Below are 18988 nucleotides of genomic sequence, written 5' to 3' on the forward strand. Positions count from 1 at the left end.
ACGGGGGCAGTACATTTTTTTTTATCTTTGTTTTTAAATAATAACTATTTTTATTATTATTATTATAAATAATAATGATGGTGTCAAACTGATCCTAACTGGTATTAACACATTAATCCAAATATCACACTATGAAAACAGATCAAAATATTATAACAAAAAACACAGTACAAAAATAAAACATAATAAATATTAGAGCATTATGATAGATAAAACTTTTTTAACATTTTCTAATTGTATTTAATATTTGCATTTTGCACTACTGGGCATATGAAATAGTCTCTCTGTAGGCTATAGAGTAATTGCAACTTTTTTATGTTATGCCATGTTTGTTTATTTATTTATTTTTTAAATAAATCTTTACTAACCCTAATTAGGCATATCATTTTTGTGTTTTATGCTCATTTTGAGCACAAAGTACAGTATGTGCGTTTTTGCAAATGAAATTGATTTGCAAATGCGAGTAAATTAGCATTAGAAAACGACAAAAAAAAAAGAGAGAAATATTAGTTGGGCTGACTTATTTTGACACAAAAACTTGCCAAAGTAACCAAACGAGTGTGTACTTGTCTCCATGGCAACAGTAACAGTTTTCTCGCGCCAGTGTCTTGACCGGTATCAAGAGGCGCTCAAACGCCTTTATCCTTTACTTTTTAAATCCTTCACACACTTTTACTCTTAAATATCAGCGTAAATATGAGGATGACTACGGTTTGGACTGATGAAAATGTTCTTTTAGCTGCACTGGAGAGGATGGGTTGACATAGTCACAGCATGGTAGGAACGCGTTGGGTTGTTTCACACCACTAGGGGTTTTATCACCGTTAACAACAGTCCGCTGGTGAATCCAGGATCTCCGCAGGGGCCGGCACAAGTCCTGCCTCAGAATGAGATTACCCAGCCATCAAGAAGATTAACTTACCCGCGGTAAATCACCAGTATATTCTAGCGTAGCACTAGCTGAGGCGTATTTTGATCTTGTCTGTTAAAAAACAGGCTTTGATACAGCACAAGATTGGAGTAACTTGGGAATAAAAAGATGAAGGATTTGCCAGGAGAGTGGAAGGACCATCAGCTCACGGTAGGCTGTCGATCTTTTATTAAAGCACCACAGTTCATTCAACAGTAAGGCTGAACACCTGTCACTTGCACGCGCCAAGATAGGCTACTTGGGCGAATGTCCCGCAGGACAAAAGTACAGGCTTCTCACAGAGATGCATGATAATGTGGCTCCTGTGGGACAGCCTGGGGAGAATCACATTAGGAACAGAACGTTTCTCTTGTTGTGATAACAAATGATAACACTTTATAATAACTTTTGTTAGTACGTCACTACATTTGGAGACTAGAGCTACAGTAGTTGTCACTTTTTTAGTGAATATTCTCAGTGTAGTTTAATGTTTTGATAGTCAGTCTTTGCATAAACATATTAAAAGATATTATAAAAAGATGTCAAAAGGGAGCCTAGTGGTTATTGGCAGATTAAAAAAAAACTAAAACTAAAGGCCATCTTTCACAACATAACAGTGTTTAAAATGTATTATATTTGGTTTTTAATGGTTCATCAACAAAACAAACAATCATGAAATGCAAAATAATTAATAAATGTAGCAGCAAGTAAGACATATATAGTACCATTGAAAAGTGAAAATATTTTTTTGGAAAGAAAGAAATTAATACTTTTATTCAGCAAGGACACATTAAATTGATCAAATGTGACAGTAAAGACATTTATGATGTTAAAAAAGATTTCTGTTTCAAATAAATCCTGTTATTTTGAACATTCTATTTGAACAATCCTGAAAAACTCTATCACGGTTTCCACAAAAATATTAAGCTGCACAACTGCTTTCAACATTGATAATAATAAGAAATGTTTCTTGCGCAATAAATCAGCATATTAAATGATTTCTGAAGGATCATGTGACACTGAAGACTGGAGTAATGATGCTGAAAATTCAGCTTTGCATCACAGGAATAAATTACATTTTATAATATTTTTTAAAACATATTAAAATAAAAGTTTTAAAGTTATTTTAAATTGTAATAATATATCTTCACAGTTTGCAATATATTACTGATTTTACATTTTTTTATCAAATAAAGGCAGCCTTGGTGAGCATTTAGAGACTTCTGTCAAACACACACACACACACACACACACGTGACCCTGGACCACAAAACCAGTCATAAGGGTCAATTTTTGATTATTTATCCATTTGAAAGCTAAATAAATAAGCTTTCCATTGATGTATGGTTTGTTAGGGTAGGACAATATTTGGCTGAGATACAATTATTTGAAAATCTGGAATCTGAGGGTGCAAAAAAATCTAAATATTGAGGAAAATCTCCTTTAAAGTTGTCCAAATAAGGTCCTTAGCAATGATTATTACTTACAAAAATATATTTTTTATATATTTACAGTAGGAAATTTACAAAACATACAGTGTGTTGTTGGCTATTGCTACAAATATACTCGTGCGACTTATGACTGGTTTTGTGGTCCAGGGTCATATACTCTATATATATATATATATATAAATACACACACACATATATATATATATATATATATATATGTGTGTGTGTGTGTGTGTGTGTATGTATGTATGTATGTGTATAAAATCAGAGGTTGTAATGAATTACATATTTAAAAATATACAAACCACAGGTGACAACTTGCCCTGACCTGTTTTCAGTTAAAACTGATATTTATTGTATATTTATTATATAGTTAACCCTTGTCTCAATTCATGTTAATGTAGTGTGTCAAAACTGTACAGTAACTGAGATACAACACTAGAGTGAACACTTCCTTATGTGACACCTAGATGTGTAATGTAGATTCAAATATGAATATCAAATTAATTCAAGCCATTTTAATGATATGGACACATTTTGTTAACATGTTTTGCATCTAATAGGATGAAGGCAGATTCATTTAAAGTTTTTAAATAAATGATGTGCCCTGATTCAAGGTTGCTCTGCGCATCCGGCCTCTGAACGATGCAGAGATTGAGGAGGGTGCAACAACAGTGGCGCACAAGATCGACAGTCAGGTAGGCAAAAAACAACATGGAGGACCACTGACTGAGACACACATCCAGCATTACCTATAATTCCTGCCTGAAATGAATATCAAATGTTTAATCTAGCGACTTTTGACTTTAAACCTAAATACTAGTCTTGTTACAACTAGCCCCGGTCTCCCCTATATATTTTTGTATACATTTTGGAAACATGCATAATATTCACAAATCCTTATCAGGAGTCTGTTGCACAACCTGTCATGATGAATGATGGTCTAAAGACCTAATCCTCCCTTTCATCTGCAGTAAATCCTATTTACACTCAGTAAATAAGGTTTACTGTCGTCTTTGCTTATGCTTGATGTCTCAGGATTCTCAAAGGCAAAAAATATGCAGCAGACATGTCTTTGTGTGCATAATTATTATGCAAGTCAATATTCTTGTCTTACATAATTTTCCAAGCACATTTTTCCAATTGCAAACCACATCAATCTTAATAATTATTGAGCATAATAATTTATAGTTTATATGTAATTGCTAATGAGGGAGGGTGTAGCAGTGAACCTTATGTTCAGATGTATTTAATTATTAGGCATATTTTTTACATTCTAGAGGTTTGCAAAAAAAAAAAAAAAAAAGCAAAGGTGCAAATTAAGTGCAAAATACATGCAAAGAATTACAGTCATCTTGAAGCCACCTGGAACTTTTTAGAATGCAATCAATGCATGCCACCATTTTCCTGAATTATATACCTGAATTAGATGTCAGGTTCTCAGAGACTTTAGGCTTTTCCACTGCTGGGCCGAACAGTTCAAAGAACGGTTCCAGTTATATCTCCACTTGAGCTTGGTTCGGCACGATTACAAACCGTTCTCGGCCCGGAATTCTCAGCACGATTGGCAAAAACTGGCACATTTGTATTACATTCCAAAGAGCTCTGTTATCAGCTCCGCAGTGTAAAATGAAACCAAATCCGTACCGGCTGGTCTGTATCGGCACGGAATGGGATGGTTAAGCAACAAGAACGTTTTGGCCAGACGGTGGAAAAGAGGCTTTGTTAAGGGAAGGAAGACTGAAACACGACCCCCATTTAATTAGAACCCAGTTCCAACACCACAGCAAACATTTTTCTTGCCATGTACAGTACTTTCTACGTGTAAAAAGTTTGGGGTCAGTAATTTCTTTTAAAAAAAAGAAAAGAAGAAAAAACAAATAATACTTTTATACAGCAAGGAAGCATTAAATTGATCAAAAGTAATGGTAAAAACTTTAAAATCATTACAAAAAATATTTTAATTAAATGATGTTCTTTTGAACTGTCTATTAATCAAAGCATCTCTTTACACAAAAATATTAAGCAGCACAGCTGTTTTCAGCATTGATAATAAATGTCACTGCTGAAAATTTAGCTTTACCATCAAAAAAATAAATGACATTTTAAAATAGTATGCAAAACAGTTATTTTAAATTACATATTTTAAATAAATGCAGCCTTGGTGAGCATAAAGGCCTGTTCACACCAAGAACAATAACTATAAAGATGACTATAACGATAACTATATATTGGCGTCCACACAAACAAACGATAACGGGCTGTTTATTATAAGCTCACGTGCTGCAGTTTCAAAGTGTGTACAACAGGTTTTTGCTGTTCTTGTTGCATTTACACTGCTTTAACCAGCAGATGTCCTCAGCATGCTATGTTTCGAGTGAATAGCTAGTGTAATCGATCTAATCTAAAAGTGAATTTAGCTGCAAAGACAATGTTGTCTTACTGAACGGTAGTGTACAGTATATGTCACAGAGAGTGTGGACATCAGTCTCAGCATATTTCAGGTCATTCATTTTGCAGTGGGTTAATGTTTAATCATTGCATTATTGATCTAATAGTTGGAGTTCATTCTCATGTCTAATTACTTTCTTCAGATGGTGGTGTTGATGGACCCCTGTGAGGATGCTGACAATGTCCTGAGGGCCAACCGCTCACGTGAAAAAACATACATGTTTGATGTGGCATTTGATTATACTGCAACCCAGGTGTGTAGCAGTGATGCTCTTCCACACAAAAGATTTACAATATTTGTAGGTCATGAGATACTTGATCCTCATCCTACATGTTCATTAAGATTTTTTAGGTGCCGTTCTTGAAATAAAGTCAAAATAAAAACAAAATTTGTTTTTGTGTTTAAGTGATTTAAGGTTTTGAAAGATCCAGCATGATCACAGTTCCAGGCCTCAATGTATTTACTTTTTTCTTTACTTCAGGAGGATGTTTATGTGGCAACAACAAAAAATCTTATTGATGGTGTGATTGCTGGTTATAATGCCACCGTCTTTGCATATGGACCCACAGGTAATGTAGATGTGAATTTTTTTGATATTTGGATAAAAAACACTACTACTGTATTTCCCAATTCCCTACAAAATTGTGATTACCCTAAATGAAAATCCTTAGGTAAACAAAAATACTCATTTCAAATTGATCACCGACGCATGGTTTCCGAGCCATGACTTTTTGACTTTTTAACACATATAACCTCAGATCAGATGAGACAACCCTCTTAAATTTAAGCATATTACTAAGCGGAGAACAACAAAATAACCAGGATATCTGAATTCACAATTTCTAACAATCTCTTCTTTTATTAGGAGCTGGAAAGACATACACTATGTTAGGCTTAGACTCTGAGCCTGGCATTTACATCCGAACACTCAATGATCTCTTCAGGGCCATTGAAGACAGCACTGAGGACCTGAATTGCAGTGTTTATATGTCCTATATAGAGGTCAGGTTTATTGTTTTGAAGAGATTAAAAGATATGACATCATTTTTGGTACTGTCCTTCTGGGACTTTATACAAACAGAGTGTGTCCTAAATGTACTAAACACTAATGAACTTTTTTGCAGATTTACAATGAGATGATCAGAGATCTGTTGAATCCATCTTCTGGGTACCTTGAGCTGCGTGAGGATGCTAAAGGGGAAATACGAATTGCAGGCATCACTGAATTCTCTACATGTAATGCTAAAGAGGTACTTTGATTTTATGATGATTTGAGGATTTTATCATAATTTTCTTTAAGAAATGAATACTTTTATTCAGCAAGTCTGCATTAAAGGGAAAGTTCACCCAAAAATGAACATTTGCTGTTAATTTATTAATTTACTCACCCTCAGGCCTTCCAAGATGTAGGTGTCTTTTTTTTTTCAGTAGAACAGTAAAAAAGATTTTTGGCTGAAACCATGGTCCTTGGTGAACTGAGTAAATGAACAGCAAATTCATTTTTGGGTGAACTATCCCTTTAAATTGTTCAAATGTGACAGAGGCATTTATAATGTTAGAAAATATTTCTCTTTTAACTTTTTATTCATTAAAGAATTCTGAAAAAAAAAAATGTATCAAAGTTTCCAAAATCTTATTTCAAACCGAAAACAATAATCTTGTTTCGGTTTGAAATAAGATTATTTTGCTTACCCCATTGGCAGATTATTTTGCTTGTTTTAAGGAAAAACTCACTTAATTTTGACTTATTTTTTCTTACTTGCCTAGAAAATGCTTCTTGATTTAAGAATTTTTAGATATTTGGACTGGAAATAGGACAAAAAATCTAAGTAAGAAAAGCATTTTTTGCAGGAAATGTTTCTTGAGAATCATATCAGCCTATTAGAATGATTTCTGAAGAATCATGTGACACTGAAGACTGAAGTAATGATGCTGAAAAATCAGATTTGCCATCACAGGATTTTATTTTAAACTGTAATAATATTTTACTGTATTTTTGATCAAATTAATGCAGCTTTAGTGAGCTAAGATACTTATTTAACCTCCAAACTTTTAAATAGTAGTGTAAGTCTAGTTAATATAAGTTACATTAGTTAAAATAATGTGAGCATGTCAGTGAAAGTGTCATCCTTTTGGGTCTGAATGTGGAATTTGATTGTTTACAGCTTAGACTCCTTTTTGAAGCAAGTCATTCCACTTGGTGGCCATCTTTGCCACCAATTAATTTCCCATGATTGGCCTGTCTACTCCTTATAGTGTCTCCATTAAAGGAAGATGTCCTTCTGAACCTGGTGTTTGCTTGTGATTTTAGATAATGGCTCTTTTGACCAAAGGGAATAAACAGAGGACCCAGGAGTCGACAGCTGCTAACAAGACGTCATCTCGCTCTCATGCTATTCTTCAGGCAAGCCTAAAACAGAGACACACACACATAGTAATCATGTGCATGACCTCAAATTGGCACTGTAGTCTGAGTGTGCACCTCTTGCTTTGTCTGCTCCACAGGTGACAGTCAAGCAAAAGAGTCGTGTAAAGGATATCAACGAGGAGGTCAGGGTGGGGAAGCTATTCATGGTAGACTTGGCAGGAACTGAGCGAGCATCACAGGTACGTGCTGTGTGTGTAGATGTGCTGAAGTGGAAACACAAGCTTTCAAATTCCTCAAAGATGCCAGATTTTATAGTCTAGTGCCCTCTCTCATCTTTCATTGAAATTAATATTTAAGTTCTTCTATCCTTCATTATTAATATGCAAATAATGTGAGACTGATTAAGGAATTTGAGCATGTCACATCTCATATGGCAGCCAAAACATCACAAACATCCTTCATAAAATTCAAACATTCTTACAATTGCTTTTTTTATTAACACCAACAGTCATTTGTCCTTTTCTGAAGCACAAATTGTCTTCTCTCAGACTCAAAACAGAGGAAAGAGAATGAAAGAAGGAGCACATATAAACCGTTCCCTGTTAGCACTGGCCAACTGCATCAATGCCTTGAGTGAAAAGGGTGGGAAAGGTGCTCAGTTTGTCAACTACAGAGACAGCAAACTCACTCGACTTCTTAAGGTGGGCAAAATCATCCAGGCTACAACATGTTTAACAAATATCCTCATTCAAATAGATTTTGTAATGCTCATCAAGCCTGCATTTATTTGATCAAAAATATATAAATTATATTTTAAAGTATTTTAAAATAGAAAACCATTATTTTAAATTGTAATAATATTTCACAATATTACATTTTTTTCTGTATTTCTGATCAAATAAATGCAGGCTTGATGAGTGTATGAGATATATATGATTACAATAGCTTACTAACATATTGCTGATATTATTTCTGTATTTCTGTATAGAAATACCCAGATGAGCTACTACATTTAGCAAAATGTAAAGTGTACAACCAGAGCACACTGCATGAAATACTGTATCCCACAATGTTTACAAACGTCTTAATTGAAAGACTTGGTTGGCACAGTTGTCACACATTTGCAAGTTTTGATGTGGATTTCAGGATGCTTTAGGAGGAAACAGTCGCACAGTCATGATTACCCATATTAGTCCTGCCAGCTCCAACTTTGAGGAGTCAAGAAACACACTGGTTTATGCCGACAAAGCCAAAAATATTCGAAACAAGGTAAACACACATTCTTAATAGTATTTGTCTAGACAATCTGTATCAACCACAGCTTAACACTGGAAAACTATTGATGTTCATATTTTAAAATAACCATTGAAGAAATATTACGCAAAGAGAATTAAGTAATAAAATGTATTAAGTTTAGGTCTATGAGGAAATTTACAGTACACTACCACTCAAAAGTTTGGGGTCGGAAAGATTTTTCAATGTTTTTGAATAAAGTCTCTCAACAAGTCTGCATTTATTATTATATTGTAAAACATTATTACAGTTTATTTTTTTATAAATATTTTAAAATGTAATTTATTCCTGTGATGGCTTAATATTTTTGTGGAAACTGATTACATTTAACAATGTAAAAGCTTTTACGGTCACTTTTAGTCAATTTAATCCATCCCCTCTGAATAGAATTTAAAAAAATCTTATTGACCACAAACTATTGAACGGTAGTGTATATTTCACTGATAAATTATTTTCTGTTATGGTTTAACATGATTAATTTAGCATTATATTGAAATGATTTTTCATAATTATGTTTACAATCTGTACTCCATAAATATTATGGATGTTAATGAGATCTTCTCTTAATATTCAGTGTCTGATTGCCCAACTGTGATTTCATTGTGCTGAGATGCAGTCCAGGTCCTCTCTAGCTATCCTGTTTTAAACTCTTCTAGGTGAAGCGTAATTTGATGAATGTTTCATATCACCTGGCCCAATACACCAGCATTATTGCTGAGCTGCGGAGTGAAATTGACCGACTTCGTGCAAAGATTGACCAACAGAGTCAAGAGCAACAAAAAGGAGAGAAAGCAGACATTTGTGACAATCAAGGTGTGTTCGATTTTGTGTTTGTGTTTGAGTACAATAACTGACAATTAATATTGAAATAAACAATTTTATTAAAGGTACACCATGTAACTTTATTTTATTTTTTTTTCAAAATTAATAAAATTTAAAACATTATCAATTCTTCTTCCAAAATGTGTTTTTGTCTTTGATTCACTATGGTAAGCCTGTTATAAGTGTTTATATTTTAGACCTGATAGGTTGGTTTTCATAGGAAGTTGTTTTCACATATGCGTCACTCACCCGTGTGTGTCTCGTTATATCCATAAATAGAGAAAAGTTGCTCCAGCTACTTTGATGCGTATATGGCGTGGGAGTAACATAGGTTAGTCGTCACGAGCGAGAAAGGTTGACATAGCGCTGGTAAATCTCGAAGTACTGTGCTGGAATTTATTTTTAAGGAAGTACCATGTCTATTAATGGATATAGCTACAGTATCGTCTTCAGCTAGTCAGCTTGAGATCCTTTCCATCTAAACTGGTTATATCTCCTAAGCCTAGTAGAGAATGTTTTATGAACAGTAGAATATCGCTAAATATTTTTTTTTAGCTATGAGAAAGAATTCATCTGCACAGTCACACAGAGCCGAGGCACAAGCAAAACAATGTAGCACCAGAGGGCCAAAAGTTACATAGTGCATACCTTTAATATCAGGATTTTAGACTTAAAAATGTACACACTGGACAACTTACAGACCAAAGTTTAATACTTAGCTGTTTGTTCAAATTCCTAAAGTATGCAAGTATGAGCAATAATATGAGATCTTGCTGTGTTAGTATCGTCAATGAGGATTTTTTTTTTTTTTTCTTGAAATAGCACTAAAAGAGTGATTTTAATGATTGCCAACTGATTTCTCTGTACTGGCTGCTCTTAGCTGAGGTGCAACAGTACAGTCATGGTGAGATGGCTTTACTGCAGGAGCAGCTCTTGTCTGCCTTCAGGGAGCAGATGGAGATCAGACGCAGCTTGATGGAGCTGGAGAACTGCAATATGGAACTCCACATAGACACATCCAGACATCTGCTCACCATCTCAGAGTAAACACAAACTTACACATATGTAAACGGTATATATAAACAGAGTTCCAGTGATCAGCAAGTTTTCAGTTAGGGGCAGGGTTATTATCATTACAGAAAACTAAAACAATAAAAAAAAAAAAAATTAAATGTTAAAGTCACCTTGAAAACAAAATGAACAATTCTTATTTTTTGTGTATATTGCCGTTTTTATTATAAATGATTTATCCATGCACATCATAAATTTTTTTTTTTTAAATTCATGTGCCCTCAGTCTTCAGTGATCAAAATAACTTCCCCTCTCTCTCACAGCAACATCTCTTCTCTTCTCTTCTCTTCTCTTCTCTTCTCTTCTCTTCTCTGCTCTTCTCTAATGATGTGTTTACAACCTGTCACTCACATGACATCACAATAGCAAACCACAACAATCAATTCCTGATGGAGAACATCAAGTCCCGCCCTACATTTGTTCTTGTTCAAGAAGCCATTTCACATATAAGTCACAAAAGAAAAAAAAGGATGATTGCAATTTCGTTTCATGCCGACTTTAACTGAAATAAAATATAAAAAACTTCAACATTTCTCATTTTCCTTTAGTTTAACAATGTATTAAAATAACAAACTGAAGTATAAATTAATAAAAACTATATAGGCATTAAAAAAATAATTAAAAAAACACAAAATGAAAAATATAAATATACTTGCTAATTAAAAATATAACAGTATCTCAAAGATACTAAAACAACAATGATAAGGGGTTTAATATTAATGTAAAATTTAATTATAAAGTTTAAATATAATTTAAAGTTTAATAACCTTCAAATGTTATTGTATCTCTTTAATTACTTTCCCCATATTTTTAAGTGTTGAAATGGTAATTTTAATAGAATGTCTATTTTGGGCTTGTCCTCCAAATATGTCATTACCACCTTACATCATTGCCATCTCACACAATATTAAAAAATCTACCCCATCACAGGACGTTTGATAAATGTTTTAAATGTGTCTTTTTTATTTTAAGTAGTCTATTTCTCTTTTCCTCATCTGGCAGTTGGGAGCGTGATCGAGCACGTGCCCGGCGAGGGAGAGATGAAGTAAACGGAGAGAAAAGAGACAGAGATAAGGATGAAGAGCAAGAGAGTGGGCCAGAGGAGCCACAGTATGTTACAGCAGCTCGAGAGGAGATCGGCCCCCTACTGGCTGAACAGAGAAAAACAATAGAGCTGAAAGTAAACAAGTTTAATTAAGACTCATTTTGAATGACTCATGAAAGCAAACAGACATCTGACATGTAAAACAGTGACAGCAGTGTCCTGCAGTGTGATCTGCTATATTTCATCTAAAATGTGCATAATTTTTAATGTTTATACATGCTGTTTTATGACCTCAGCTTAATTAGGAGGCATTATAAAATATTTGTTATTTTGTTTGCCAAAATTTGTTTGCCTATTGGTTTCCACTCTTTTTTTCAGTGTGAACTGGAGGAAAAATTATTGAACATGAAACTGAAGTCATCTAAGATTGAGGAGTTGCTCCCTAAACGCATAAGTAACAGTGAGCAGAGAGACATTCTGACACTGCTTTGCAAAGTCCATGAGCTGGAGCTTGAAAAAACTGAAATCCAGTCAGCTGTTCTCTGCAAAGAAAACGTTCTCCGAACAAAAGACTTCATCATTCAGCGCCATGAGCAGCAGAGGACACTCTGTGATGACATCATACACCAGCAAAAGGCTCTAATTGAAGGTGTGGGTCACTCAAATGAGCAGATGTCTTTAAAAAGACAGATTATAGCATCTGACATTTGTTATATTTTAGCTAATGTATTTATTATTTATTAATTCTCTCCACAGATCAAGGACTTTGTGTACCTGAGGAATTACAAGAGCTTTATTCACTGTACTTTGGTGAATTAAGTGATGCAAGCGTCGACCAAATTCTCAACCTTCATGCTTTCGCCACAAACCCCAGAGCAGTAAGCAACACTCGTTTTTTATTCTATTTGATCTCTTCCTTTCTTTCTCCTTTTCTTGTCCCTTTTCATTCAGTTTCAACAGTCTCTTTTGATTTTTAAATATGCACTACCATTTAAAAGTTTGGGGTCAGTAAGATTTTTTAAATGTTTTTAAAGAAGTCTCTAATGCTCACCAGGGCTGCATATATTTAATTAAAAATACAATAAAAACAGTAACAATGTGAATAATTTTACAGTTTTAAATAATTGTTTTCTTTAATATATTTTAAAATGTAATGTACTTCTGTGATAGCAAAGCTGAATTTTCAGCAGCCATTAAGGCCCGGGTATACTTCATTGTTCGCGTTCTGCTCTGTTTCACCCAGAGCCTTTCAAAGTATACTTCTTTGGCCGTGATCATGGAAAGACACTTTCGGCGCATGTGCACTATCTAGTGAACTTTGTTTTCAAGCGCTCAAGTCACTCGCACATGCGTTGTTGTACGTGTACCGTCTGCGCAGACACAAAAATTGGACTGCATGTGGACGTGTGTGCGGACGTCCGCGGAACCTCTTGATGACGAAAACTGATGAAAATTACAACACACGGACAGTGCACAGACCATTGCGTATACTTTGGGCTTTACTCTAGTCTTCAGTGTCACATGATCCTTCAGAAATCATTCTAATATGTTGATTTGCTGCTCAAGAATCATTCTTATTATTCAATGTTGAATACAGTAGTGCTGCTTAATATTTTCTCGGGAAACAATGATTTTTTTCAGGATTCTTTGTTGAATAGAAAGTTAAAAATAACAGCATTTATTTAAAATAGAATTTTTATGAGCAATTTAATGCATTCTCAAAGTGTTAGTTCACCCAAAAATGAAAATTCTGTCATTTATTACTCACCCTAATGTCGTTCCACATCCATTAGACTTTCGTTCATCTTCGGAACACGAATGAAGATATTTTAATGAAATCTGAGAGCTTTCTGTCCCTCCATAGAGATCCAACTACCACTTTCAAGGTCCAGAAAGGTAGTAAAATGCATGTGTCGTGGTGCTCTAGTGAACACTCATGCATGTCTAAACACAACATGCATGCGTTGTGATGCTCTCGTGAACACGAATTGCAGATCAATATTTTCGTAAATAAAGTGGTAAATAATGTTTTTTTGCGCAAACAAAGCACTGTCGCTTCATAAAATTGAGGTTAAACCACTGGAGTCACATGGAGTACTTTAATGATGCCTTTTTCTAAGTTTTTTGTACCTTGAACGTGGTAGTTGCATTGGATCTCTATGGAAGGACAGAAACCTCTTGGATTTTATCAAAAATATCTTAATTTGTGTTCCAAAGATGAACAAAGGTCTTACAGATGTGGAACGACACGAGGGTGAGTAATTAATGACAGAATTTTTTTTTTTTTTTAAGGAATAAAAGTATTTAAAAACCTTACAGTCCCCAAACTTTTGAACAGTAGTGTATCAATTTATTTCTGTTTATACAGGATAACTCTATTATGATTATGGCAAGGCAACTGAGAATTAATGCCATCTCCGATTTAGAAGAGCTAGAGAAAACACAGCAAAACAGCAGGAAGTTCAGTCCTTTAGATAAACATGCCCGTGATTCTGCTTCCTCTGGGCTGGATTATGACAGGTAAAGTATGTAGTGAGAAAAGAAAACTGCTACTTTATTTGGTATAACAACAGAAGTAGTATGCTTTCATCTTGCTTGTTTTTTCTTTTTCATTTCTTTTCGTGACAGTGACAGTAACAGAGTTTTCAAATCGTTGTCTAAAATTCAACCACGTAGACAGCACCACTTATCTTCTAGCCCAACTCTTGTGATGAAGGTAAACACACAGAAGCGCTCGTAGACACTGAGCCATCCGGACTGTCAGGGTGCGTTCACACTTGTAGTTCGGTTTGTTTGGTTCATTTGGTCTGGACCAAAAAAGAAAAAAAAAACATTTAGTCCTGGTCCGATTAGCATTCAGATTGGCAATTTTAACACAGAACCAAAAGATAACGAACCTAAAGGCATAGGGATACATTCACAACCTGATTGGTCGGATTTTATGACGTATTGCCTATTTTGAGATGCAACGTACCGAACATCCAAAACAATGCTGTATGCTGAGGTAATTGCGCTTGTTGTGTGTGCGTAGCCTGCATATGATGGTATTTTGGCCAGCTGGGAACTCGTGAAGAGCTTATAAAATGTGTAAAGGAGTCAAAACAGCGGCGGGAATCCCTCCGTCACACACACAAACGATCTGCTGCGTGGAGATGCGCGTCTGATGCCTGTGATGGGCAAACTCGCGACTATGATGAAAAAAATACGATATGCGTGAAGTATCTGTCCTTTTTAGGGTCTCATCTTCCTGTTTTTTGGTTCGTTTACGTGTCTTTGGTCCGTGTTGCGTTAATATATCATTCGAACTGCACCAGAGTTCGTTTGGAAGCGGACCGAGACCGCTTAAAAAAAGATGGGTGTTTGGTGCGCACCAGGGTTCGGATGGCAGCGTTCACACATGCTCAAATGAACCACACTAACAGAGCAATCGCACCAGGGTTTGTTTTAATCGAACCAAACATGACAAGTGTGAATGCACCCTATATAATTCCCAGTTCTTACTCTATTTTGAAATTAGTCTACAATTGATTTATATGACATAGCATGTTGATTTATAGTGATACTTTGACGTTTTGCATTTGTGCTTCATAGATAAAGTTTTCAAGTCAGTTTTGTGAAGATTGTAATGTGTCTGAATGTCTTTGAGCAGGCTTGTGCTGTTAAGAATTCGACTCCCGTATGTCTTGCTGAAGCTGTGAGTCCAGACACTCTGAGGGAAATTGTCAGTGACACCAAGAGCATCTCAGTCATTGCTGCAAAACGCCGCTCACACCTTCAAGCAAAGGAGTCTAATTCCAGGGTGGCCAGTGTGGCTTTGGCCGTAGGACATAAGTCCTCGATGAGCATGGACAGTCTAGTTTCTACTTTGGCAGATGAGTCAGTGGAGGTCAAAAGAAACCCCCCAAGATATAGAGGCAGCTCCCATTTGAAGCAGGACCCAAAGAGAACCGAAGGCAGAATGGAGCTGCCTGAGAAACAACAGCGCAAGAAGCGGTCCAGATCTATTGAACCAACCAAAAGGGTATGAGCACATATGTTGTTTCAGTGAGCTTTGGTTATGCTAAAATATACACTACTGTTCAAAGGTTTGTGGTCAGTATGTTTTTTTTTTTTTTTTTTTTACTTTTTTTCAGCAAGGACATATTAAATGTAAATGTAACATGATTTCCACAAAAATATTAACCCTCTGGTGTTGTTTGGTCATTTTAGACTGAAATTTTAGACTTTGAAATTTAAAAAATTGGCACGAAACTCGATGACTTTTGTGGCAGTCACTATGTGACCACAAAAAAACATGGATTTGATTCGGAAAATGGTCATAAAAAAATAGTCACGCTTGTTTTGTTTGAGGTCAAAAATGACTGTCATAGGAAATGAATCGTAAATATGCAAAAAATACAGATCATTTTTTACACAGCATTTTGTGTGACAATCCAAAAACTGACACTTCAAACCAGCATTTCAAACAAACAAACAAAATCTAAACCTTTTCAAAAAGTTGTCTGTGAGAATGTCTAAATATATATCCAAATCCACAACTTAACAAAAATAAGTATTTATGTCTAAAAAATAAGTATTTATGCCTAAACACAACTAGAGAATTTATAAGCCTTTTTATATAGAGCTAAATAGGAATCTAGTAGGGCATTACAGATGTTTTTCTCCCACCAGATGGCACTAATCTGCCTTCAAAAATTGGATTTTAAAGGCATTGTCTCTGTTTTAACATGTAATACTGCTTTAATTGAAAAGTAATAAAAATGGAGGAAAAAATTATCATAATTATTGCATAAATATTAATTAGTACCATAAAATTCTCTCAAAATACAAAATAAAATATTATTGAACAAAAATATATTGATTTTACTAAAAATACAACACAACACAAACAATACAAGTGTGACCCCCAAATTAACAATACCAGAGGGTTAAGCACAACTGTTTTCAACATTGTTAATAATAATAAATGTTTCTTAAGCACCAAATCAGCATATTAGAATGGTTTCTGAAGGATCATGTGACCCTGAAGACTGAGGTAATGATGCTGAAAATCCAGCTTTGCCATCACAGGAATAAATTACATTTTTCAATGTATTAAAACAGAAAACAGTTATTTAAAATTATAATAATTTTTGAACATTTTTACTGTATTTTTGTGCAGCCTCTGTGAGTATAAGAGACTTCTTTCAACAACATCTTACTGACCCCAAACTTTTGTACATTAGTGTATTATATGGGGTATGTAAAAACAAGCCCATTCGAAATTGTATCACTGCAATGTATTTTCATTGGCTGTCTTTAAATCATTGCGAGATAAATTATTTCATTTATTATTTCATTTATTTAATTTATATTATTATTTCATATATTTCATTTATTATATATTTTGTGGCAAGCAGGGTGGGGCCGAGAGCTGTGGGAACTGAGCGAGTGAGTGATAATGAGCGTCACCTGCACACCACACCTCACGGACAACTGCTATATATAAACATAATAAAACACATCATAAAATCCAGGCCTGGTTCTCTCTCGTCCCTTAATGTCGTCACTCCCTTTTATTATTCCGGAGATCCGTGGGACTCACGTCAGGTGTGGCACGCAGGTGGCACTTATCATCACTCTCGCCACCGGCCTCGTCTGTTCCCACAGCTTTCGGCCCTGCCCTGCTTGCCACATATTTCTTTTTTGTTCTTTGTCTAATATCACATACAGTTTTTCATCACTTCAAGCAAACTATCACTTTTACAATGTGCTTTTGCATGTTTTTTTTTTCCATTGGGACCATGACAAATGATAACCTAATAATTAGATTGAGAAAACAGGTTTGTATGGAAATAGATGCAAAAACTGTACATTTCAGGTTGCACTCTTGAAGGAGACGCAGGTACAAAAACCAAGACAAAACCCTTCCAGATATCCAGCTTTGGAGAGCATCTCAGATAACCGCCTCGTGAGACCAGCATTAAACATGATCCAGCCACTCAACGGTGCTGCTGGAAACCCTGCGACACCCCCAGTAGCTAAAATAAAGAACCCCGTCTCTCACTTCACAGGTACAGAACTACATCTGTTTCAGTTTCACAGATTTATTTTCCAAAACTCAAGCTAAATTGTTATTCAGGCTAGCGTTTGGATCTCTGTTAGAAAATGCAGAGCATAAAGTGATTTCATCGAGTTTTTCCAGCTTTTTAATATGGGTGCCGAAATCAGCGTGTTCGTGCCGCAGACGTGAGATGTGTGAAACAGGCCTAAAAATGAGCACATTTTGATATTTTGTTAATATGAATTTAGGAGAAGTGCCGCTTCAGATGTTAGAGATCAGGGGAACACCACCCAGCACCGTCCATCAAAAACACCCCGATGTCAAACGAGGACAGGCAATCTGCAAACGACAGCGAGGTGAGATTTTTTTCTTGCTATTCAACATGTTGTTTTTAATTGTGAAATGACGTTGACAGGCTGTGGATTGTTTTTTTTTTGTTGTTTTTTTTGTAGTCTAATCTAAGTTAATAAAAATGTTTTTAGGCCCAGGAGATGTTTCGTACCACAGCAATCTCCTACAGCAACCAGGCAATTACAAGAAGTCCACCAATGAAAATCCTAGACAAAAAGGAATGGCCGATGTCAACAAAAAGAATGAAGCATGGCAAAAAAACAAACAAACTGTAAAAAAGTCATATGTTTAAGTTTTTGGCTCTTATACGAGAATCTTTTTTCTCTATTTTTGCACTAAAATGTACAGCTGAGACTATGTTGCAAATTGACGTTATTTTAATTTTATCAGATAAAATATATCATATAATATTATAATATTTAATAATATTTAAAATATGTAATATTTAGCATTTTCCTCAGATATGTTATCTCATAATTAAAAACAAAAACAGATTTTATGCTGTTTACAGAATAATGGTTTGAAAAAATCACATTTGAAGTAAATTTATTTGGAGAAAATCATAGAAATAAGATTATTTAATTAATTAATTGTTTTATAATAAAAAATAAAATTATATAAAAATTTGTGTGAAAGCTCATATTGGTTTCTTCTGTGGGGATCATCACTGTAATAACTGACGTTAGTTACTTTGGAGATATCAACTAAATGACATTGGCACAAACTGATGGCTGGTCAAGCTCAGTGAAAATGAGTGTGAACAACATCAGCTTACATCACTGTTTGACAATGTGTCAGTACAAATAGTCTCATGTTTCACTGGAATAGATGAAGCTGTTATCTAAACCTTGTAGTATGCCATGTTATTCTGTACTACCTCATGTGAACCAGTCTCCTGAATGATGCATTCGATGCATATACAAAAATAGGAGTTAAATCGAATACAGCAGATTTGCCATTATTTAATAAGTACTTTTATTAATGGAACCATAATAATATAGTCATATATGATAGGGCTAGACAAGGAACAAGGTCAAATCCATGAGATTCATGGATCATTGGATTTCAGTCACTTAAAATCAGTGATGTTTTTTGGCATTATTTGTTGAAATTATGATTTTATGTTGATATGTACAAAAAAATGAAGAAATTAATGGGGGGGGGGGGGGTGCAAATAGAATA

The 18988-nt window shown here is 34.9% G+C and overlaps 1 protein-coding gene across 1 annotated transcript; it reads left to right on the forward strand.

The window, feature by feature from the left end:
* The first annotated feature begins 611 nt into the window (after positions 1 to 611).
* On the forward strand, positions 612 to 18975 carry si:dkey-26i13.8 (kinesin-like protein KIF19). The gene is made up of 21 exons (XM_051890523.1): positions 612 to 1081; positions 2979 to 3059; positions 4956 to 5066; positions 5295 to 5382; positions 5679 to 5815; positions 5938 to 6063; positions 7125 to 7217; positions 7319 to 7420; positions 7730 to 7882; positions 8328 to 8450; positions 9131 to 9287; positions 10177 to 10339; positions 11370 to 11547; positions 11791 to 12061; positions 12169 to 12290; positions 13781 to 13932; positions 14041 to 14128; positions 15062 to 15433; positions 17273 to 17465; positions 17704 to 17811; positions 17938 to 18975. Exons 1-21 carry the CDS (start codon positions 1040 to 1042, stop codon positions 18096 to 18098), a joined length of 3021 nt encoding a protein of 1006 aa, XP_051746483.1. The 5' UTR covers positions 612 to 1039; the 3' UTR covers positions 18099 to 18975.
* The last annotated feature ends 13 nt before the right edge of the window (positions 18976 to 18988 follow it).

The sequence above is a fragment of the Ctenopharyngodon idella genome, chromosome 1, assembly GCF_019924925.1.
Source record: "Ctenopharyngodon idella isolate HZGC_01 chromosome 1, HZGC01, whole genome shotgun sequence".
Lineage (NCBI taxonomy): Eukaryota > Metazoa > Chordata > Actinopteri > Cypriniformes > Xenocyprididae > Ctenopharyngodon > Ctenopharyngodon idella.